The 24,907-nt window shown below is 33.8% G+C and overlaps 1 protein-coding gene across 2 annotated transcripts in view; it reads right to left on the bottom strand.

Annotated features, from left to right (window-relative positions):
- NECTIN3 (nectin cell adhesion molecule 3) overlaps nt 1-24,907 on the bottom strand; it is a 120,780-nt gene that overhangs the window by 57,232 nt on the left and 38,641 nt on the right. For both annotated transcript variants that reach the window (XM_069552941.1, XM_069552940.1), the window contains exons 2-5: nt 21,047-21,388; nt 13,203-13,499; nt 9,757-9,874; nt 5,411-5,562 (exon numbers count right to left, since the gene is read on the bottom strand). In XM_069552941.1, the coding sequence (XP_069409042.1) occupies nt 5,411-5,562; nt 9,757-9,874; nt 13,203-13,499; nt 21,047-21,388 (909 nt within the window). The remainder of the gene's footprint in view (nt 1-5,410; nt 5,563-9,756; nt 9,875-13,202; nt 13,500-21,046; nt 21,389-24,907) is intronic.

Genomic DNA, 24,907 nt, shown 5'->3' with positions numbered 1-24,907 from the left:
AGATTGGTTAATTATCAATTAAGTGGTATTTGCAGATCATGTTACACAAAATGCTAGAGTTTGAAGAAAGGATGAGTTTAAAATTCTTGAATTTGTTCATTGATAAAAAAAATGATCCAAATGATAATCTCCTATAATTATTTTTTAAATGAGTGGTACTGACAGAGCTTTTAAAAAGTGATTGTTAGAAAAATACTAAATCTACATGGGGTAAGTTATTCTAAAATTACAAGCTAAAGAAAAATACTTACTGAAACAGGTTTCATCACGGAATGCCATATGTACAGAATGTGGTAAAAATTTAGCAAGTACAGTATAAAATGTAACAAGTACATTATAAGTAATTTTCTATGAGTGTAAACCAATATAACAGGCAATCCAGTCAAGTACCTTGAAGTGAATATTATTTATCATAGTATATGTAAGTGAATCAACAAAGAGTTTCAATTTGTGAGAACATAATCACTACCTGAATAAATTCAGTCTTAAAATTGTGGAACAGTAGGATCATTTGCACTATAAAAGTAGTAAAGCCTCATATAATCCAATCCAACCTCACAGAACCAGGATATTAAAAATTAACCATTTATAAGATAACTCATTTATTTTCTGAGGAGGACTAATGGAAAAGTTTTACGTATTCAATGTCATCTTTATAATGATTACCAAAGAAAAAAGTATTATAATAAATGGGCATCAGCATGTTTAAACAAAAACACAAATTACCTAATTAATAATTTAAAATTCTAAGTTTGTGATAGCTCTTAACGAAATGGTATTTTTCTCAGAATAGTACACCTGCATTCTCACCAAACATAAGATACATAACTGTACATTTTTATGAAGTATTCTTTAAAAAACCACCAACATTTATTTCTACTTGCAATGTTCTTTACGTAAACACAAATGGACATCTACTGTTTATTTAACTGAGATTTAACAAAATACAGCTTTCTTAAAATCTAACTACAAAAAAAAAGTAACCCCCCCCCCCCAAAATCTATTTAAAACTCTTAGTCAGTGGTTTTAGAATCTTTTTTTAACCTACCATCTCAACTATTAAAAAAAAAATGAAAAAAACAGAATAGGTTCACTATCAATAAATTCCATGAAAAAGGGACTCTTACTAAACTTTATATTTTGTATCTTAACCAACAGACAGACATATGATTCACAGAGACATTTGTTCCTGCTTTCCAATTTTGCTCTACTCCAAGATAATTACAGTGAGAGTCATATTTGTGAAATGAGGCAACTAACAGCTACTTATTTATCAAGATTTAGAAATCCTTCCCAGCAGCATTCTGTATTAATGCAGATTTTTAAAAATATTCTTTGCTAAATGTGATAAACGTATAACAAATGTAATAAACTAGTAGATTCTGAGTTCTCCATATCCAACTTCTCAACTTCCCTTGAGTCCTGCCAAATAGGAAAACAAATAGTCCACCAAAACCTCTGTAGCTATGTTTTAGCCTAATAATTACTATGTTAAAAATGGAATGAATTGGTTCCTTTTTCTTTCAGACTACTTAAATCGTTAAATAAACAAAATCTATAAACATTAAAATTTAAATAAAATTTTAAAAAAAGTAAAAAAAATAAAATAAAATTTAAGGACTGCTAAGTGTGTTTAATATGTCTGGATCAAACGAATTTGATTTGAAATTCAAGATCTGCACAGGAATATACTTTGATTTTTTTAAGGCATGAGGGAACTTAAGTGATACATGAAAATTTGCTTATCTATTCTCAGAGAAGTAAGAGGTATCAGAAGAAAAGACCCACCTCAAAAGCAACTAGAAAAACACAATTTCATACAGTCAGTCAGTATTGGACAGAGTCATTGTACCATGATGAGTAATAACTAAATCTGTATATTGAAATCTTGGATCCTGAATATACAGAAATTATGCCAACGTGGGAAAATGTATAACAAAATTTCAAATAACTTCTCTCAGTGCTAATAATTCTATTCTGGGTTACCTTTTAGTCTCCAGTCATATGATATACTCATTTTACAAATATTTTAAAAAATCAGTAATGAAATTTTAAAATATAAATTTTATTTTTGAGATAAAAATGTTGTCCTGGAGAAAAACAAGAACATATAACTCACAATGAAAAAAGACTAACTTTCTGATCATTCACTGTGTAAGTTATGGCCTTTTATTGTGATAAAAGCCTACTAGTAGACCTTAATAGCCATTTTGGAAAGGGAATTTATATCTAAGATACTAGATAAAACTAAGAAGCTCTTGCAGAGTTAACTAAACTCAGCATGGTATACTGTATTAAAGACTATGGATAGAAAAGTAAAGTCTAATTCCTGATGATTACTTAAAGAAAACCATCTCGTATAATGCCATCTTTTTCTGAAGTATTTAGCGGTAATTAATTTGATTTTTCATATTTACTCAAAATGTTTTCACTCTTATAAGACTTGGTAGAAGTTGATTTTAAAATGTGTGAAGTTTATCATCAGCGTTACATTAGACTTTTGCCAAAAAAATAAAATTACATACAGGCAGATTCTCAATTTTTTATCCTTTCCTGTTTTCTTCTTAAATGTATTCATGCACGCAACAGAAGTTTCCTGAACACTTGTTATGTGTTAAATATTGCTGCAATTGGTCAGAATATAGTATTGATTAAAGCAGACAACAATCTTGCGTTCAAGAACATATGTTCCAGTGGGGATAAAAACAGGCACGCATATAAATAAAACCAAATATGTAGTCTATCACGTGGTAATATGTACCACAGAGAAAAAAATAAGGCAGAGAGATGGAAGACAGACAGTAGTGAAGGGGTGAGAAGAGAGGAGTTTCAATTTTAAATACAGTTGTGAAGGTGATATATGAGCAAACACTTAAAGGAAGTGAGGGAAAGAGGTATGAATATATCTGAAGAGTATTCTCAGCAGCAGAAACAGCAGAGGCAATGACTCTGAAATGTACCTATTGGGTTCAAAAACTGCAAACTGGCTGGTATGACTGAAGCCAAGCAAGCAAGAGCTATTAATAAGAGGTGAGCTCAAAAAGATAATCTAGCACCAGAACATGTACAGAGCTCACAAATCACTGTAAACATCTGGTTTTCACTGTGGGCAAAATGCGAAGTCCATGAAAAGTTTGAAGTAGAGGACTGACGTGATCCGGCATGTCCTTTAAAAGGGTTAATCTGGCTGCTCAATTGATGACAGGAAGAGCAGGAATATTAAATGACTCCTCTATAGAGAAGCAAGGGTTGCTGATGGTTTGTGCCAGAATACTGGCAAAGGAAGTAGAGAATTGGTAAGGTTTTGTATATAACATAATGAGAAAGTTCAGACCAATTTGTTGATGGATGGGGTGTGGTACGAGAAAAAAAATCAAAATCAAGAATAAGTATAAAGGATTTCATGCCCTGAGCAAACGTACTGACAGAGATACCAATACCTAAAAGATAAACAAAGACTACTAGAGGAAGAGATTTCATGGCAAAAAGCATAAGAAAGATGAGGAACTCAGTATAGTTTGAATGCAAACTATACTTCTACATATAAGGGGCTGCGTGTGTGTGCTAAGTTGCATCAGTCGTGTAAGACTCTGCGACCCTATGGACTATACCCTGCCAGGTTCCTCTGACCATGGGATTTTCCAGGCAAGAAACTGGAATGGGTTGCCATGTCCTCCTACAGGTGATCTTCCCAATCCAGCAATCGAACCCACATCTCCTACATCTCCTGCATTAGCGGGTGGGTTCTTTACCTCTAGTGGCACCACTGAAGCCCCCATAAGGGGTTAATGGTCACTAATAGACAGTGGGACACACAAGTAACCAGTACTGGGAAATGGACCCAGAATACCAATGATATAAATTTGGCAAATCACCAATTGATAAGATGCTAAAATTGAGCCTTGATATTTAAAAGATTACAAAATTAGAACACATTGAGCCTAGGATTTGTAAGTAATATCCCATAACAAATTTTGTACAACAGAAATATTAAGTATACAGTCCTTAGGTAACTACATTTAAAATATGGATTTCCTGTGGCTTCAAAGTTCTTTTCTTTTTTAACAAAAAAACGTCTAAGGGAAGGAAATAAGACTAATACACTAATACATTTATATCAAAGCACTGCTACTGGCAGGAAAGACTAGGTAGAGATGCACAAAACTCTAAACTGCTTGTGAGATACATACAAGAAAAAAAAAAAACTTGTGTCCCTACCATGTGCCACGCACTAAGTGCTAAGAACACAATAATAAAGCAAATGCAGATTGTTTAAACATGAGGACAGATAATAGATAAATAAGTAAGTATACAACTACAAACTGTGATAAATACCATGCAAAATAATATGGGGAACTGTTCTTAGATTAAGAGATCACAGAGGACAAAGAATGTGACATTAATGCAAGCTTAAAATTTCTCTAAAATCATGCAAAAGAATCTGAAAAAGAATATATATATGCACATATATAAAACTGAATCACTTTGCTGTACACTCGAAACACTGTAAATTTAGTTCAATTTCAAAAAATTTAGTTTCAGACTGAACAGAGATAAAACTCTTAATACCTATTATCAAATTACTATACAAACCTGTATTTCTCAAGGTTCTCTTCCTTTTTCCTCTCATTTTCCATGTTAGAAATAAAGATTACTACATTCTTATAGTCAAGGAGATGCTTAAAATTTTTATATCATCTTTATAAATAAGCATTCCACTGATAATCTGTTATTTATAGCCACACCCAGGAAAAATATATTTTTAGCTCCAACTATGTTTTGTAAAAACCCAAATTTATACTCAAACTGATGAAAACATTCACAGTGAAACAAATGAAATGCATAAAATCTAAGTTCTTAGTGGCTTATGGACCAACCAGAAAAAACATCTTATATTTTATTTGATCGGCACATTTTCAGTAGCATGCCCACTTCACCTCTTAGTAACTCAATAAGGCATAATCTCATATTGAGTGATGATGATATTTAATAAGAAAGGTCATCAAAATGGATATTTTATTTATTAAAGACACTTGTGTGCAGAATAGCTGCCAAAAGCAAACAAAAAATCCCCTATTTATTTCTGGTATAAATACAAAAGAATCTAGAAAGGTACAGACTATATGTCATATTATAACTGAAAAATCAGCTATATGCACAGGTCTTAAAATGTATATGAAGTTACTGTGTAGACATTTTGACAATTTTTAAGTCATGGAATGCTACTTTATATATGAATTTCAGGTAGAGTTACTTTATCACATCTCTTTTAGATTATTTGGAAAACCTCACACTGAGGAATACGTATCTTCACAAGTACAAATTACTGCCTCCATCACAGTGCTACTGTTATTACTGTTGTTATAGAAATAATCTACATAATTTATTTTGTGAGTAGATAGTAACTTACCTGAAATATAGATGACCTTTTGATCACTTCTTTGGCCAAGCGAATTGGTCACTTTACAGACATAAACACCAGAATAATTGAAAGTCAGTGGATGGACAAAATGAAGAGTGTTGTCTGAAGCCAATAAACCATCAGGCCACTGTCCATCTAACCTAGATTTTAAAGAGCATGAAATTAAATACCTTCAGATTCTATTCACTGACAACTATTTAAGTAAGATATTACACTTTCCAGTTGTTAAGAGAAAGAATCAGCATCCTTTAGGTAAAATTCACTATGAAATAAAAGCATGTAAGTTATGAATTTTCATTTTAGTAGAGATGAACCAACAGATAAAGAACACCCATTTAGAACACCCATTCTTTCAAAATATCAAGTCATATAAGTAAAACTAGGCTAACATATTAGAGGGAATAGGAGAGAAGAAGAGAAAAAAATTATTGATTTTTAAAGAATTATATTCAGAAAACTGGAAAATTAGAAGTATTTAAAAACATACCCATAGTCTTAAAAGAATTAAAATAATTCTCAGTGAATTATGAATCCACACATGATGTATCTATAATTTACATAGTGAAAGTCATCACTTTAGTACATGACAATATTTTAGCACCTTCTGTAACATATTTAAAGAGTAACATTTAATATTGAGCAAATAAATTTATACTGCACTATATTCCAAAGATGGTTAACTTCTAAGGCACCAACAAGGGTCTTCTTACAAAATAATTTTATTCATAAAGTAGGCATCTGTGACAGTAAAAACCAAGGCATCTTTGCTATCAATAATAACTCTTTTAAAATGATTTTTATACTAATTAGGCTAAAAGGTTCTATCTGGTGTACACATTACTCTATGAAGTATAACAGGAATAAAATTTCACTGTAAGAACTCTAAAGCTATTCATTGCAATGAAACTAAATGTAAACTGTTTTACATCATTTTTCCATGTTAGGGTATATCCCACTGTGGAGTGAGGAGGAACCAATTAAGTCTTTATTTTGAAAGTGTTTTTTCAGCCCATAAATTATTTTTATTAAGATAAGAAGATAAAAAGTGAAGTAAACCCAGGTACTCAACTAGTACTATAGTTTGAGTTAAGCAGATTTTCAAAGTTAATTTACTCATTCACTCAGTCACCCATTATTTAATTATTAAGAACTTAACCGTTTACCATACTCTGTTCTGCTAGTGTTCCTGAAATGCACAAGTAAGAAAGATCTGGTCCTTGTTTTCAGTGATCTAAGCACATTAGTAGACCAACTAATTAACAAAGGAAGTAAGAACAAAAAACACTGAAAAGGTACAAAGAAACAAATCAACACTAGAGACAGGATTTTGTTCTGTGATCCAAACAACCAATAAAACCTTTTAGAGTTGCTATGCGGAGAAGGCAATGGCACCCCACTCCAGTACTCTTGCCTGGAAAATCCCATGGACGGAGGAGCCTGGTGGGCTGCAGTCCATGGGGTCGCTAAGAGTCGGACATGACTGAGCGACTTTACTTTCACTTTTCACTTTCATGCATTGGGGAAGGAAATGGCAACCCACTCCAGTGTTCTTGCCTGGAGAATCCCAGGGAAGGGGGAGCCTGGCAGGCTGCCCGTCTATGGGGTCACACAGAGTCGGACACGACTGAAGTGACTTAGCAGCAGTAGCAGCAGCAGCAGCAGCAGCAGCAGCAGCAGCAGAGTTGCTATGACTTAATTTAGCATTGAAGGGTAAAGGTAATATTCTTAAATTATTTAAAAAATAAAAACTTCATATTTTCTTCCTAAGAGGACCTTGGAAAGAACACTTTTACAAACATCAGCTTTCAAAAGGTGAACTCTTTCTCTAGAAGTACAAGAATGAATATGAAGTCTATGTATCTTACCAATTAGCTCTGTACTTTGGGCCCTAAATTCTAATCCCTTTAATTCTGAGAAATATAAAAATGGCTTATAATCTTTTAAAGGTGCTTATTCAAAGAAGCTAGAAAAATATAAATACCATATTAAACTCACAACAAAGGACATGCTAAACACCTTACAGGCTCTTGTACCTACACTACATGGTTTAGATTCATCAGCTTTACCCTCACAAAAACTTTGTGGAGTACTATTATCAATGAGGAAACAAAGGATCAGAAAGGTTAAATGATTTATTCAAAAGACTGCTCCAAGTGCAGACACTATAATGAGAACTCAGAAGTGTATGACTGTCAGAAACACCCTATCACACATCTTAACCAATGCCTGCTTCCCACTTTGAAGAAAATGTGACTAGAAGGCCTTCACTACTTTAAAACTTTACCTTTGCTTAAAGACAACAGGTTAACCAAATATATTCTTTCTCTGATCCCACAAAATACCACCTAAAACAGGAGCAATATTAAAGACCAACAAAGAGAAAGAGAAAAAGGAGGCAGAATTCATCATACAAGATGTATTAAAAACTTTTAGAAGACAGAAAACAGATAGGGAAAACAATATATGCATTAAGCCAGTGTTTCCCAGACAGAAGACAGATAAAAAGACAGAAGTAATTCTGTCTCCAGGGGACATATCTTGTATACCTTGAAACAGTTTTGGTGGTCATAGCTCAGAGTAGGGCAAGTGTGTGGTACTGACTCTAGAGAAGCAAGGCCAGGGATGCCACTAAAATATCCTAATAGTCCACAAGACTGTCTCCAACAACAAAGATTTATCGAGCCCAAAATGTCAGGAGTGACAAGGTTGAAAAGCTCTGCTTTTGGCTGAAGAAGTCCTTGCAGGAGGCACATGAATAAGAATGCAGCCAATTTGGCCCAAAGAAGCCAAAGATCAGAGTCTGACCCACTGTACTGCAGAAGGCCAGTAAGGCAGAGGGCTACAAATAGGAGATTAGTTGAAAGCTGAAAAAAAAAACAAAACAAAACCGACTCCACTCAACTCTGCACAGATACCAGGTATTCATGCTTTAGGCAAAATAATGAAGGTTAATTCATGAAAAAAAGAACTCCACTCTTCAATAAGTGGTATCTAAAGCTTCTTCAGGGAAATAACCTCCTCTATAGTAGAATCTACCCAATAAGTACTCTCCACTATAGAGAGTTTCCACTCAGCATTTTAATGCATCACTGTGAAATGAATGGACAACTGAGAAAATCAAGAAATATCTACAAAATAAGACCAAACAACAACAACAAAAGAACCTGGAAGAAAAAAGAAACAATATGTAAGAAACAGAAAAACTCTGCCAAGGAAATAACTCTAGTATCCCAATTTAGAAACCAGAAGATACATCCATAAAAGATGAAAAGGGTGCTATGAAAAAGAACAAAGAATAAGAAAACACTCTCAGAAACACTGAACATATCTCAAAAGAAAATTTTTAATCAATGGTGGGGAAAAAAGCAAAGAAATCTTGGGAGAACAACAAAAATTATTTGAAAATTGAAAAAGACTGTTTAGTATACAATAAATAGGAATTCTAGTATGAGCAAACAGAAAAAAAAAAAAAGTAGGGGAAATAACCCAAAAAATAAAGGAAAAAAAAAAGAGAGAGAGAGAGAGAGAAAAGAAGAATTTATAGGTAACAGATAAAATTCTCTAGATTGAAAAGGTGGGGTTGTGGGGTTGGGGGGCAAGGGTGGAAGTTTCAAATACTGAGAAATAAGAATGAAATCTCAGCAGAACAGTCTAAAATTTCACAAAGAAAGAGAATTAAGGCTTGTCAGTAAACTACACAAGTAAAAAGAAGGAATTATTAACCTCAGGAGAAACAAACAGCTTTAAAAAATAAAACAAAATTCTAGTATACTACTTAGTTCTCAGTAAATAATATTTATCTATTATAGGGAGGCAATGATTACACAATTTAAAGGCTGCTTAATGTCACTCTGGGAGCTGGTGATGGACAGGGAGGCCTGGAGTGCTGCAATTCATGGGGTTGCAAAGAGTCAGACAAGACTGAGCGACTGAACTTAACTGAACTGAATGTCACTGAGACTAGCTTAATTTCACTGGGATGATAAAGGGCAGGAATATGTATATGGGTATGTTTGTGAACAGGCAGATATAAAACTGAGTTTTCATTTTTATAGTAAGCCAATAGACAGTGTTAAAAATTAGTAGTTTAAGAAGTAAGTTTAAGACCTATGATGATAAATGCCAGGAAAAATTACTAAAGTTGCCAAGGTAGCCCCTGAGAGACAGAATTGAGGGGACTGGAAGGCGGGGAGAGGTGAAACCCAAAAACATGTGAAAGATTTCCAGCTATTACGGTGATCGTATATTACACTGATAAAAACAACTTCAAATATGCACTGAAGAACACTTTTGACTTTTAAATAATTCCTTTTTAGAACTATCAACAGTATTACCTGCTCCACACAGATTTGAAGGGTGGTGGATTTGCATCAGCATTACATTTGAGATTAACACCTTTTCTTCCTACGAACCAGTTTCCATCATAGCCTGTTACTGAAACCTCAGGAGCATCTATAAAATAAATGCATTATACAGCAGATTATCTTTTGGTAACAATAGATGCAATATACAATGATAAAGTATTAACAACTTTACAACGTCAGAAGCTGTGTACTTTCCTTCTCTCATACACATAAGAAATAAGCAATATAGTATTCAATCCCAAGTGGCTCAGTGGTAAAGAATCTGCCTGCCAAGCAGGAGACATGCGTTTGATCACTGGATCGGGAAGATCCCCTGGGGAAGGAAATAGCAACCCACTGCAGTATTTTTGCCTGGAAAACCTACCTCATGGACAGAGGAGCCCAGCAGGCTGTTACAGTCCATGGGGTTGCAAAGAGTCGGAAATGACTCAGCAACTGAACAACAACAAACTCAATAAACTCTGGGTAACTAAAATAAATGAATGAGTGGACAATGAGCACCAAACACTAGACAACTATAAGCATGTTGGACACTAAGAATATTAATAAACTTGTAATCACCAAAAGCAAAATATGAGTCCTATTATGAAATATACAGAAGTAGATAAACAAAGAAAATATAGTAATCTGATAATGAGACATGGCATTTAAGCACCAAGTCACTACATAAAACTGTCTTTAAAGAAATGTTTAATGTGAAAGGAAATATGTCCTAAAATATATCAAGTTAATTATAAAAAAGTATAAAATACAATATTCATACATTTAATCAATGTGTTATATTATGATTAATATTGTTTAAATTAATATATTAAGATAAATCATATTATAATTAATATAATAATATCATACACTTACTATCCATAGGGCATGAGAGATATGACAAACTTTCTAAGACTATAATTACAACTAAAGTAAATTTTCTGAGGCCTCAACTGTTCCAAAACATGAACTTTTATCCATTCAATGTATCCAAAGGTCTTTTAGCATATGTACTACTTAATTAAATGAGTAATTATCCACATCTAACATCAATATAAATGTATACTTTCAAACTGTGAATTCCAATACTAATCATTCACTGAACCATTATTCGTTTAGCTCCTATTAAGTGACAGGCACTGTTTTAGATATTTAGTATAGATAATCTGTATTTATAATACTAATATTCTAATGGTAACAGGGAAGATAATATTTTAAAAAATTTAACAAAAATCTATTATGAGGGCTAACAAGGAAAAATATAGAATGATACGAGAGAAGGTAAAGAAATGATACTTAAGTATGGTGCAGAGACCTTCCAACCTTCTGTGAGCTACACAAGTAAACTAGACAAAAAGCAGGCCAGACGGGAGGTTAGAGAGACCAGGTCAGTCTTTTAACTATGCAGGGAAGCCTGAAGTCAGTAAGGTTTACAAAAAACAGTGGTAAAAAGTTAAACTTCAAACAAGGTACAATTACCTTAATAATTTCAAAAGGCCTGCCTCACAAATACCAAGAATTAACATTTTTTTCTAATTTAAAATTGGTAATAATTAATGTTGCTGAAAGAACAGTACAGATATCTGTGCGTTTATTTTCAACAGAGGATAAGATAGATATTAAAGTATCCTCAAAGAATACCTCTTAATTTTGAGATATGAATTTTGCATATAAGATTTTATCTCCTCAAACTTTGTTTACATGTTCAATAGGGCCTAATTAACAACAGCAAGAAAGAATAAGAATATTTTAGGTGTAGGCCAATAAAGTCTAAGCCATAATTATAAAGTCTTACATCAGGAGAAATATTTTTATATTTTAAAATTGCATTTAAGCAAACAAAAAATAATAGTATACATAACTGATGAAAATTTCAGTCATTATTAGATACAGGGAAGATAAAATACATATAAAAAAACTAATGGACTTACAATTGAATCTAAATTTTATAAGAAAAAAGAATAAGAGTATGTACAAGATAGAAAAATGAGGAGAAAAGGTACAGCCAGCCATCTTTATGAGTTCAGTTTCTGTGGATTCAACCAACTGTGGATGAAAAATTATATGCAAATATATCCCATTTTATATAAAGGATTGGAGCATGCCTGGATTTTGGCATAAGCAGGAGTCCTGTAACCAACCCTTCACGGATACTGACAAATTACAATGAGAAGGGACTACTACTAGGACTGTATTTGCACTCAAGAATACAATGGCAATAAAATCCACATAAGATAGCTTCTCAAGTTTAACTCTATAAATGTTGAAAAAGATCCTTATAATTAGTTTTCAAAACAATCACATGAAGTATAATGAATATGTGTAAATTAAAATTCCATGCACGTCATATCAAAAAAACAAAACAACAAAAACAGAACATCTCCTTTAAAAACCTAGCTAGATTTATGATCTGTGCATGGATGGAAATGACACAAGAACCCAGAGACTTTTCATAATTTTATCTTTAACCTACTTAACTTTCATTATCTTTACTATAAGCTATCTGCATTTCTCTTGCTCAAATTTTGAAGTGCTACACAAAGAATTTAAAGTGAGAAACTTTATAAAAAGGGGAAAGTATATACACATATGTATCATATATATGACATCCATATAGATATATATCTCCACATAAATACACACATAAGAGAGCATCTCTTGAGAAAAAAAGCAGCACAGGATGGGCCAGTTTTTGACTCTTTGCAACCCCATGGACTGTAGCCTATCAGGCTCCTCTGTCCATGGGATTTTCCAGGCAAGAATGCTGGAGTGGGTTCCCATTTCCTTCTCCAGGGGATCTTCCAGACCCAGGAATCAAACCCGGGTCTCCTGCATTGCAGGCAGACTCTTTACCGTGGGAGCCACCAGGGAAGCCCATTTATCTAAGATTACTATTATCCCAATGACCACTTTAATGTTTTACCTTTATGAGGATCTTAGAATGTCATCAACAAAATTTGACTACAAATAATATTGAAAGAACAAATTTTCCAGCTAATTAAAATGCATCTAGGAAATTAAAAATTCCTACTGAAAATATCAGGGGTAGCATGCATAAAAATGAACAACAGCTAAATTAACTGGATTGGAGAAGCCGCTGTTTTTCTCCAAGTACTGAACATTCTGAGGTACAAATTTCCACAATTCACCTAAGTCTAGCCTATTTTTAAGGTCTAAAAAAGACAAGGCTAAATAATTTTACGTTAGACAGCAACTTTAATCATTGTCTTTACAAACTGACAATAACATTCTGGTTAAATGAAATTTCCATAAAAAAATTTTTTTTTAATTAAGAAAAAATGTCAACAAGGGAAATTTGCAATAATATAGGAATACTACATATTCAAACTAAATACAATTTGATACAGAATTATGTTAGAGGAATAACATTAAAACACATAATGTTTAAAAAGCAAACATTATTATTTACTTACACTGTATATCTAATATGAAGGAATATCGGATGTCCTTTTCCAAGGCTGGATGTTTTACAACACAAGTAATTCTCCTTCCTTTGGCAAATCTGGTAGGAAAAAGCTTGTATTGGCTGACAATTGTTGCTGTTTCATTTGGAAAAGAAGTTGTAGTGGATTCCATTTCTCCAAGATCACCTTCCCAATCAATATGTGCAACTGGTTTTCCAGTGGCTGCGATACAAATGGCTGCTACTGTTTCATTTCCTCCATCAATTAAAGAATCTGGCCCTTTAATCAGGCTCACAGTAGGTTCAACTGTTTAAATTTTAAAAAATTAGTTACATTTCAATTAAGAGCATATTTACTCCTTCCAAGCCACATCTAGCCACATTTCATAAACTTAGGGACAACTGAACGTAAAATACACACACACTAAATGCCAACATCAAATGGATTCTTAGAACAAGAGAAGACTGAGTCAGGCCAATCTAGAAGCAAGACTTTATATAACCATCACAAAGATGGTTCTCCCTGCCCGGATAGAGATACACCTTTTTTTATAGGGACAAATGAGTTTCATCCAAAGTTAACATATTAAAAAAAAAAATATGCGAACTTAATCATAATTTCCCTTAGGAGATTAAAGGTACTATTATTCTGAAATGGAAAATAAAAAAGCAGTTTTAATATATAATGCTTCAAGCTGTGGCAAAAATGCTTATATTTAAATTACAACTGTTAAAATATAGTGTCATTAACAGTTATGCTTACTGAAATGTACATGCTACCTACCTTTATCTGATATAAGAAAGATCCTCAGCAGAAGTAACCTTCATGTTAGACCCTTTTAATCTACCCTCCACATACATGCTAGCAATCTCTTCAGATTTTCCAGTAAATTTCATATGCTCCTTTCTGCATAAATTTCTTAGTACTCACTTCATGTGTTCTTAGGCTCCAGCCTATAGTTTACTGTGTCCATTAAGTTTTTAATCTAATTGGTGCTGCTTCCTCTTTGGAAAAAAATGATTTTGTAAGAAACATTTTCACTCATGTATCTTGGTATATTTTAAAAAATGTTTCCCTAGTTTTTCTCTTGTTTCTATGTTTATTTCCAACTTTACCAAGTAAGGCCAAAAAACTTTCCAAAGTACCAATTTACTCTCAGTCTTAGCACTTTGATTGGTCCCAACATACCCACTACAGTTGATACTGTCAGACTTCTCAGTGTCTGACAATCTTGTAAGTATATAACAGCATATAATAGGGACCCTGTTTTTAACTTCTCAGATTATAAATGACACTAAGAACCTTGTCTTGTTCATGAGCCATCTGGGATTTTCCTGAAAATACCTTTTAAAGTCCTTTTTTTTTTCCTTACTGATTGGGGAGAGTCCATTTCTGATTATATGTGCAGTATCTTCTACCACTTAGGGCTTCTCTCATTATAGTGTGTTTTGATGAGCAGAAGTTTTTAATTCAAATGTATAAAATTCATCTGTTAATAGTTTTTTATATACAGGCACACCTCACTCCATTGTGCTTCACAGATATTGTATTATTCACAAATTGAAGGCTTCTGGTAACCCTGTATTGAGCAAATCTATTATCATCATTTTTCCAACAGCATTTGCTCACTTCCTATCTCTGTCACATTTTGGTAATTCTCGCAATATTTCAAGCTTTTTCATTATTATTCTATTTGTTATGATGGTCTATAATCTCAGATGTTACTACTGTAAAAAGATTAAAACTGGCTGAAGACTCAGATGATGGTAAGTATTTTTTAGCAATACACTAATTTTTTAGCTAAATTATATACATTGTTAAGACAATGCTATTGCACACTTAATAGACCACAGTGTAGTATAAACATAATCTTTATAACACTGTGAAACCAAAAAATTCATGTGACTGTTTTACTGTGGTATTTACTTTATTGGTCTGGAACCAAAACCACGTTATCTCCGAGATATGCTTGTACTAAGAATTACCTCTGTACTTCGAGGACAAATTACTATGTGAGATAAATATATATATAAATATATACACACACACATATACATTATATATACATATACATTATATAGATACATAGACATCATACACACACACACACACACACACATACATACATACATATATGGGCTTTGCTGGTAGCTCAGATGGTAAAGAATCTGCCTGTAATGAAGACCTGGTTTCAGTCTCTGGATGGAGAAGATTCCCTGGAGAAGGGAATTCTCCAGGGTTTTTGCCTGGAGAATCCCATGCACAGAGGAGCCTGACAAGCTATATAGTCCATGCGGGCACAGAGATGGACACGACTGACAGTTTCTTGTTCTCTGCAGAAATTCAATAGATTGACTTATCCCTTCAAATGGTAAGCACTGTTTCATAGTCTATATCAGATAATTCCAACACCTTACACAGGTCTTTTTCTCTTCTTGTTTGCACTGGCTGCTTCTGGGGTCTTCTTTACTTGTATGCCTGGTCATTCAAGCAGATCATATGCTTGAATTTGAATAATTAAGGTAGAAATAATTTGAGGCTTAGAATACAGTACCTTTCTTCCAGAAAGGATCTTTCTTTTCTTCTGCTAAGCTAACTTCTAAGAACACTATCCAGCCCAGGATCTCAATTTCAGATTACTCAAGTGATATAAGCCAAGCCTTGAAGTCTGTAATAAGGCTAGTTTACTGTGGATGAACTATTCTTCTGAAAATGTTAAGTTGCTGGGTACCAGGAGAATATAAGAAAAGTTATTAGACATTCCATCTTGAGCAGACATACATTTGGATATTTGTCTCTCCTCACTTCTCAAGGCTCTCAAAATCTTAGTTCGTCATCTTAGGTATCTCTTCTGAATTGTTGAATGTCCTCAAAGTTGAATGCAGATTTCAGCTTTCAGAGCTAGGTTTATTTCTATGTTTCTACTTTTTCTTAGACTTTAGTGTATATTCCCTACTATATTGTTATTTCTTTGAAGTTTTCAATGGTTTTTAATATTTCACTTGCCCATCCCCCAACCATGGCAAAGTCAGTGTGAATAACCTGTGCCATCAATAGAGGTTTTCATCTTTGAGAAAATTTAAAAATTATTTTAAAGTTAATTTTAAATTATATTATTTCTATTTCTTCTGAAGGGACTCAAACCCCTGGTTGTAGACCACACTGGCTTTCTAAAGTTACTTTTCTCATATTTCCCAACATTTTAGTTAGCTTCTCTGCACTTTGTCCCTAGAGGTTTCACTGTCGCTCCCTCTCCTACCCAGTGCCCTCTATACTCTGATTTGGAGGAATAGGATATTTTCCTAGCCCTGTATTAACACCAGGATTGTTAAGACCACTTCTTTCTGCTGGTTCTTTCCCCCACCTCCAAAGTACCTCCACATGTACACAGCAAGTTCTAAACCAAAGACTTCAGAGGGTCCTTCTGTAGGTCTCTAAAGCACACACATTCTTTCCCTTAGATACTCCCTTCTTTCTACTTTCTGCTCCACAAATTCTAAACATCTGTCCAATCCATCTCTTAAACTCAGTGAGACCAGCATTCTTTACTTGAAGCCCTTGTCACTTGAGTTGTCACCGGAGACTGACTAAAGAGGAGGCTGGAGCAACTGTAGAATTCTTGCTTATCTTTCTTCTTTCAGGGATCATAATCTCATCACACCTATTGCCCAATGACTAAGAACTAGTTGGTTAGTTTTCTTGTTAGAGAGAGAAAGGGTAAATCCAATCTCTCTTACTCCATTATGTCTGGCAGTAGAAGTCTTTTTTTATTATTATTACAAAAGTATTACTAAAAACTGGAAAAAAAAACAAAGAAAAATATCCACAACTATAATATACTAATACAGTCATTATCATATACTTCCACTTCTTTCTCTTTATTTTTGTTTCCAGTGTCTATATAGATGTAATCATGGCATTCCTACAATTTTGTGGCTCATTTTATTTTCAAGCAGCAATACTTCTCTTAACTACGATTTTAACCACTATATAACATTTCATATATCAAGAAGAAGCAATCAATTATACAGTAACTTCTGCTATGGGACATTTGTTGTTCAATTTTCTTAAAAGTGTTTTGCTATATTACATTCCCTTAATTCAGGTCTATTACTACCACTCCTTTGAAACTCTAATGTCACTATCTCTGCCTAATCTACACACTCAATGCTTTTCTTTGTCTATTTTCTTTGACTGACTTGGTAGAAATTTGATACTTAGAGCAGTTCTTCCCAATCAGTTCCAAAAGAATTAAGTTCTAATGCCTTCAGGTATCTGCTCTAAGTAATAGCTTAACTTCTGGGATATGCGTTTAGAATGACAGTAACTATGTGCCAACCATGCATGCTAGGTCGTTTCAGTCGTGTCCAACTGTGACACTATGGACTGTAGCCCACCGGGCTCCTCTGTCCATGGGATTCTTCAGGCAAGAATACTGGAGTGGGTTGCCATGCCCTCCTCCACGGGATCTTTCTAACCCAGGAAGTGAACCTGCATCTCTCATGTCTGCTGCATTGGCAGGTGGGCTCTTTACTGCTAGCGCCACCTGAGAAGTTGTATGTGCCAACCACAGGAACATTGAAAAAAATGGGTCACTGAAATCATTCCTGTAGGGCTTGATTCTCATTGTGGGAAAAATGTGCTAGAGCAATCTTAAAAACTTTATCTTCTCTTGATATAAATAATATTACTTTAACAGTATTTTGCAAAGCCATGTTTTTGAACTGTTCATCTCTTTTTCTTCTAATCCCTACCCTAATAAAACTTCAGTTACTTTCTGTATGTCTCTTAAAAATTTTTATCTAATAAACATTACTACCTGAATGATCCCTAATTTTATTCACTTCTGATACAAAATGTGGGATTTGTCTATGTATCCTCCAACTCAGTAAGTCAAAGGTTGAATTCATCATCTCATCCTCCCAATCCCCAATATGATTTTCATTCAGACATGCCAATTTAAATTAATGGCAACATAATTTACTCAACCACTAAGGCTCAAAACCTGTTACTGTTCAAACCTTGGTTTCTTATATATAGCCAGTTACAAAGTTCTGTTAGTTTTTCCTTCCTAATAGCTCCCTTCTTCACTCAAGTGGCATAAATTAGAAAATTAACTTCAAGCTTTCATGGCCTCCCATCTGAGGTATTATGATTTCAGGACTCTTCACTGTAATCCATCAAAACACCTGACTGATCTTCCTAAATGACAACTTTCATCACATTACTTACAAATCAAGTCTATGAGTTAGACACTCCTCTAAGCAAGGTGAGAAGATGGTCACAGTAGTGTTTTTCAAACTTTACCTACTGTGCATAAAAATGACTTGGGGATCTTGCTATAACAGATTTATCATTCAACAAGTCTGGGGAGGATCTGAATTCTGTATTTCTAACAAGCTCCCAAGTGATACCACTGCTGCTGGCTCATGAACCACACTTTAAACAACAAGACTCTGGGACTTCCCTGGCGGTACAGTGGTTAGAGCTATGCACTTTTCACTAAAGGCATGGGTTCAATTCCTGGTCAGAGAACTAAGATCCCATGTGTCACGTGGTACAGTCAAAAATAATAAAAAATAAAATAAACAGAACTTGAGAATAAGAGAAGTGAGAAATACAACATGCTCAGTTTGCATTTCAAGTAATAGAAGGCTCAAATTCCCAATCTTGATATTCAAGTTACTTTAAAGTGGTCCTACTCTACATTTCTAGCCTTTAATTCTTGACTTTATATAAATCCTTTGAACAATCAACAGATTGTTCAGTGGTCCCTCAGAGGACACTTGGCAATGTTGGGAGACATTCTAACTTGTCACAGCTTCTAAGGAACTGCTACTAGTATCTAGTGGGTAGATGGCATGAAGGCTGCTGAACAGTCTATAATGGACAGGACAGTTTACCACAGCAAAAATTTCCAGCCCCAAACTTCAACAATGCCATGGTGAAGAAACTCTGCCCTAATATATGTTGTTTTCTGTCTCCTTGCATTGGCTCACTTATTTCCCCTCCGTATGTTTACACAATTCAAGGACTGGCTCAACTATTTTTCAACAAAACATTTCTGAACTAGAGTTAACTTAGCTATTTCCATACCCTACCTAAATAACACTTAGTGTACTATTGCTACACACCAGAAACTCTTATAAGCTTTACAGACACAAAGTCAAATTTTAAAGCGCACAGTTGCAGTCCACCACAGGTTTATAGTGAAAAAGACATACAATAAGTGTAAATTAACTGCAACAACAAAGATAAGCTCAAGATACAATGGCAAAAGAGCAAAATAAAATCCCCATCAAACAGCAGAGGGCTAGATATTTTTTAAATGGCTACCAAAAGGATGTAGTTTGATGAGCAACAGTTAAATAGAAGAAATGTAGGAAGAAAAAGACAGGAGGGGAAAGGTGGTAATCTCTGGAGAAGAGAGGCATAACAAAAAATATATATAAAAACATAAATGTTAACATACCACAAATAGTTCATTATGATTATAAAATTTGGGCTGTTGGGAGAAGTAGAGCAAGGAATGGAATAGATGAAATTAGAGAAGCAGACACAGGTAAAATCATGACTGGTCTTATACTTTAAATAATCCTGAGTTTTAAACCATTGAATGTTTATTAATTTAGGAAGGATTACTAAAATAAAAAGTAAAAAATCTTATTCTCATGAGTTCTCTCTTCTACATACAAGCTATTTTCTTTTCTTGACACTTATTTTTTTTAATTTTTTACCCCAATGGTTTGTACTTGACTTTTTAGATATTAATACCTTGTCTTCCAATCAAAACTGTTCTCAAAAGTATCAATTTTGTAAACCTAAGTTATATTTTTCCCACAGCCCTTAGGACAAGGTCTTAAATACAAAATCTTCAAATATTTAATTTTATTTCTATTTTTAAATAGTTTTTCTCAACATGAAAAAATATATAACAAATTTGGACAAAATTTCTTTCCTGAACCTCAGAGATCCTGAAATCATACCATTAAATATCAGAGGCTGTGTAACTGTTTGGTTCTCTTGAAGCAGACAGTGAGATCAAGTGAGCAGGGCAAAAAGTTTATAAAGGAATAACATCTTGGAGAAAGGAGAAGGAGGATAGAGTAGGGAAAGCTATTAGCAGACCTGACAAAATCCCTGACAGGCAAACAGGTGGATTCAGAGCAAAGACCACCCACTAAAGGCGTTCCACTTTGGGTGGAAATGGCTGAGGTTGCTAGTAGTCCTTGGTCCTCATACTAGTATTCTATGAGTACTCACCAGCTATTCCAGATTGGTTTACCTTTCACTGCAGGTGGCTATTTTAATGCTAATAAGCTCTTTCTAAAGTTCACCATAAATTTTAACAGTTATCATACAGTAAAAGGTAGAAGATCCTTCAATGGAAGCAACAGCCCATGATTCAAATAGCTATGCAAATCCACAACAGCAGAAATAAAAATCTGATTTGAAAAACACACATAAGACATCAATGGCTCTAAGACTACAGTCATTTAAAAAAATGGAAAAGCTTATTTAAACATGATAATTTAATTAAAGGCTGAAGTTTGAGGGGAAATAAACATCAAAGAATATTAGCACTTAGTATTATAAATAAAAAACAATCTTTCCTGAACAAAGTAAAAAAGTTACGAACTACATAGCATTATACAGACAGGTAGATGAGGACAAGATTTGTTTAAACAGAGTCTAGAATCAGAGTTTTATGACAGAAATTGAAAAATCACATTTGAATTCTTTCATTTAAAATCTACATTTATATGTAATTTCAATCATTTTTAAGTTTTTGAAAATGTTTTTACTATAATCCTCACCACTACCACCAAAATACACAATTCAAGTACACGTACCTAATACAGTTACAGTTGTAGAGGACTCAGCATTTCCAAGTGGGAATGTAACAGCTTTGCATATGTATTTTCCAGAATCAGAGAATCCTATGTTGTGTAGAGTAATTGTTGCATCGTTAATTGAATAGTTTTTAAACAAGACTCTTCCCTGATATTCTCCTTGAACAGAGAATCCATGTTGAGGATGATGGACTGCAACAGTCTGTGAACTTTTGCCATGTATCTTCTCCCATGAAATTTGTGTTATAGTTTCATTTACTTCAATTAAACACTTCAACGAAACATTCTTTCCCCATACTGCTGTGACATGTGGCTCCACAATAATTGGTCCAGCTAAGGCACCTAAGGAAAATAGAAAAGCATAATTCTTAAAAATGAATATAAGTTATGCTAACATATGATCAAATTCCCTTCCTTCCTGTGTCCTACACACTCATACAGACACTAATGATTGAGTAAACAGGAAGAACTGAAAAGAGTTAGATGATTCCATGGCTGGATTTAAGACCCAAAGAATGATTCTTAAATAAATCTAATAATCACCAATATGTGTTGCAGTGGATAAAGCACTACACTGGGACAACCAGTAAGCTTAAAAGGAGGTCCTTCCCCAGTCAAGCCACTAGGTAAGGTCCCAGCCCTAGCTGACACCCTGACTGTAGCCTATTGAGAGACTATGAAACAAAGAACTCAGCTCAGTCATGCTTGGATTCCTGACCCAAAGAAACTGACATATAATAAAAGTATGCTATTTTAAAACTATCAAATTTTGTTACTCAGTAACAGATAACCAAATCCTAAAAGTATCTTCCTTTGGAGGGTTTCTCTACCAAAAATCTGTATAAAACACATTGGTAAAGACAGATCAACTGCCAGAAAGCATAAATCAAAAAAAACTATATAAATGTGAAATCAAAATTTTCTATCTCATAGATGAAGAAAACATACAAACAAAAGTTAAAATAAAATCATCAAACTTCACCCTTATGACACTGATTCCTTCCTAAAAGCAATGGGCCAAATATAAATCATTTTACGGAACATAGGACTAACACTCATTAAATACTGAATTCAAGCAAGACACTCTTCACTAACAAGTATATTAGAACAGTTATAGCAAATACATGGGGAGTATCATTTAAAAGATGATTAAGAAAAATGTTTAAACATGTTCAAACAGCTCTAAACAACAATAAAAACTTAATACAATATTATTTCTATGAACTTTTTTTGAAAAAAAAAAAAAAACAAACCCATAAATGAATACATTAAATAGATAAGAAAGTTAACTTTCTTATCCAAGAGATGACTGACAATTCACAGTGATCATATTTAACAGCTATGGAAGAAAAGTTGTCTTTTTTTTTAACCACTCCACGAAAAAAAAAAAACCAAGTCCAAAAAATGTACTTTCAACCATATAATTACAAAGTTTTTAAAATTTAGTGTAATTAGTATAAAACATGAAAATATTCAAATGTATTTTAGCAAGCTATCATAAGCCTAATACTAAACCTGAAGATACACAAATGAAAAAGCAATTTATAAATATTAAAAATTTCATAATATTATGAAACAACATATAGCTCTGTATTTAAAGAAAGAGACCCAATGACTAAGTAGGATATTCAAAAATGTAAGGATTTTTTAGACTATTCATCACACTGAAAGGTCACATGGCTTTCTCACTGGAAGCCAAAAGGATATTTAATAGAATTTAATGTTCATTATCTGGATTTTTAAAAAGTTAACAATTGAAAAAAGAATTCTTAATAATACATTCTTCTAAATAATGAACATCCCAATGCTAAAATTAAAGGGGGGCAGGTTACTAAGGAACGATGAAGACAAGATGGTACACTATCATCATCATTCGACTTAGCATGGAAATTCTCATGCAACGAGACAAGGAAAGGAAACAGGGACGAATAGAAAAAGAACACGCAAAATTATTATCTTGACAATCTATTACTAGAAAAACTGAAGAAGGCCAAGGAAACCACTATTAGAACAAATAAGGTGGCTGCTTGTAAAGAATGCAAACTGTATACAAAATATATATTCAACATGTTATAATATGTGATAATCTTTACAAATTTACTGTAGAAAAAAACAGTATTAGTAAAAATATTAATATTTAAACTACTTAAATAATGTTATAGAGAACCTGCAGACCTGAGCAACTGACCTGCATAATTGGAAGCCATGTCATAGTCATGAGAAGGAAAATGTAATGCTACAGAGATGGCAAATCTCCCCATATTAGCACACAAATTCAATGTAACTGCAATGAAAATCATGACAAACATACACACAACTGCACAGTAAGGAGGGGGTTGATACTGAAGTAAAAATAATAAAAACCTTAGTATCTTAAAGCAACTTAAAATATATAAACACATCAACATATATAATGGCATATGGTATGTAATATGTTCTACAAGTGTAAATAATGAATTAGTGAAGACATTCTGAAAGGACAAGAGCTAAATATTTGGAAACAGAGATCCCTGCTTTACATTAAACACACATACACACACAAAACCAGATGGACTGAAGATCTAAATGCAAAAATTTAGTCACATATGCCATATATACTGACAATAATTTTTTGTATGTTCTGGAAAATAAACATTAGTTACTGTAAGGAGTGAAATTACTAAAGATTAAAGAAAGACAGTAACATTTAGTTGTTACTTTGTGTTCTTCTTTGATGTCAGAATCACTTACAATAAGTAATGTTCATAATAAGAGCAAATAAACATATTCATCCTCCTCAGGTAGAGATATAGAAGGCACAGGATAAAGAACTATTATGGAATGAATGTTTGTGTCCCTCCAAAATATATATATTGGATACTAACTGGAGGTGGGGCCTCTTGTGATAATGACATTTATATGAGGGCAGGCCCACATGCTGGCAGATAAAAGAGCTCTCTCTTCCTCTCCACCCTGACAAAGCAAGAAGGTGACTGTCTACAAGTCAGGAAACGGTCCTCAACAGGAACTGAATCTGCTTACACCTTGATCTTGGATTTATCAAACTCTAGAACTTTGAGACGTAAATGTCAGATATTTAAGTCAACCAGTCTTTTATAGCATGCTCACCTGACAAAAACATCAAAATAAACTGGAAAGGATAGCGCTAATGATATCTCCTTACAGCCTTAAGAATAATGGCTTATGGGGTAGCAATGTTCACACCAGACAGAACAGAATTTAAAACAAATTATACAACAAAAGACAGAGAGGATATCATATAATAATAAAAGGGTCAATCCAAGAAGCAGATATAACATTGGTAAACATATACGCACCTAATAGAGATCTCTTCAAGAAAATTAGAAATACCAAGGAAACATTTCATGCAAAGATGGGCTCAATAAAGGACAGAAATGGTATGGACCTAACAGAAGCAGAAGATATTAAGAAGAGGTGGCAAGAATACACAGAAGAACTGTACAAAAAAGATCTTCATGACCCAGATAATCACGAAGGTGTGATCACTCACACTCACCTAGAGCCAGACATCCTGAAATGTAAAGTCAGGTGGGCCTTAGAAAGCATCACTACGAACAAAGCTAGTGGAGGTGATGGAATTCCAGTGGAGCTATTTCAAATCCTAAAAGATGATGCTGTGAAAGTGCTGCACTCAATATGCCAGCACATTTGGAAAACTGAGCAGTGGCCACAGGACTGGAAAAGGTCAGTTTTCATTCCAATCCCAAAGAAAGGAAATGCCAAAAAATGCTCAAACTACCACACAATTGCACTCATCTCACACACTAGTAAAGTAATGCTCAAAATTCTCCAAGCCAGGCTTCAGCAATACGTGAACCGTGAACTTCCTGATGTTCAAGC

The sequence above is a fragment of the Ovis canadensis genome, chromosome 1 (assembly GCF_042477335.2).
Source record: "Ovis canadensis isolate MfBH-ARS-UI-01 breed Bighorn chromosome 1, ARS-UI_OviCan_v2, whole genome shotgun sequence".
NCBI classification, from domain to species: Eukaryota; Metazoa; Chordata; class Mammalia; order Artiodactyla; family Bovidae; genus Ovis; species Ovis canadensis.
This window is presented reverse-complemented; position numbering and strand designations above follow the sequence as displayed.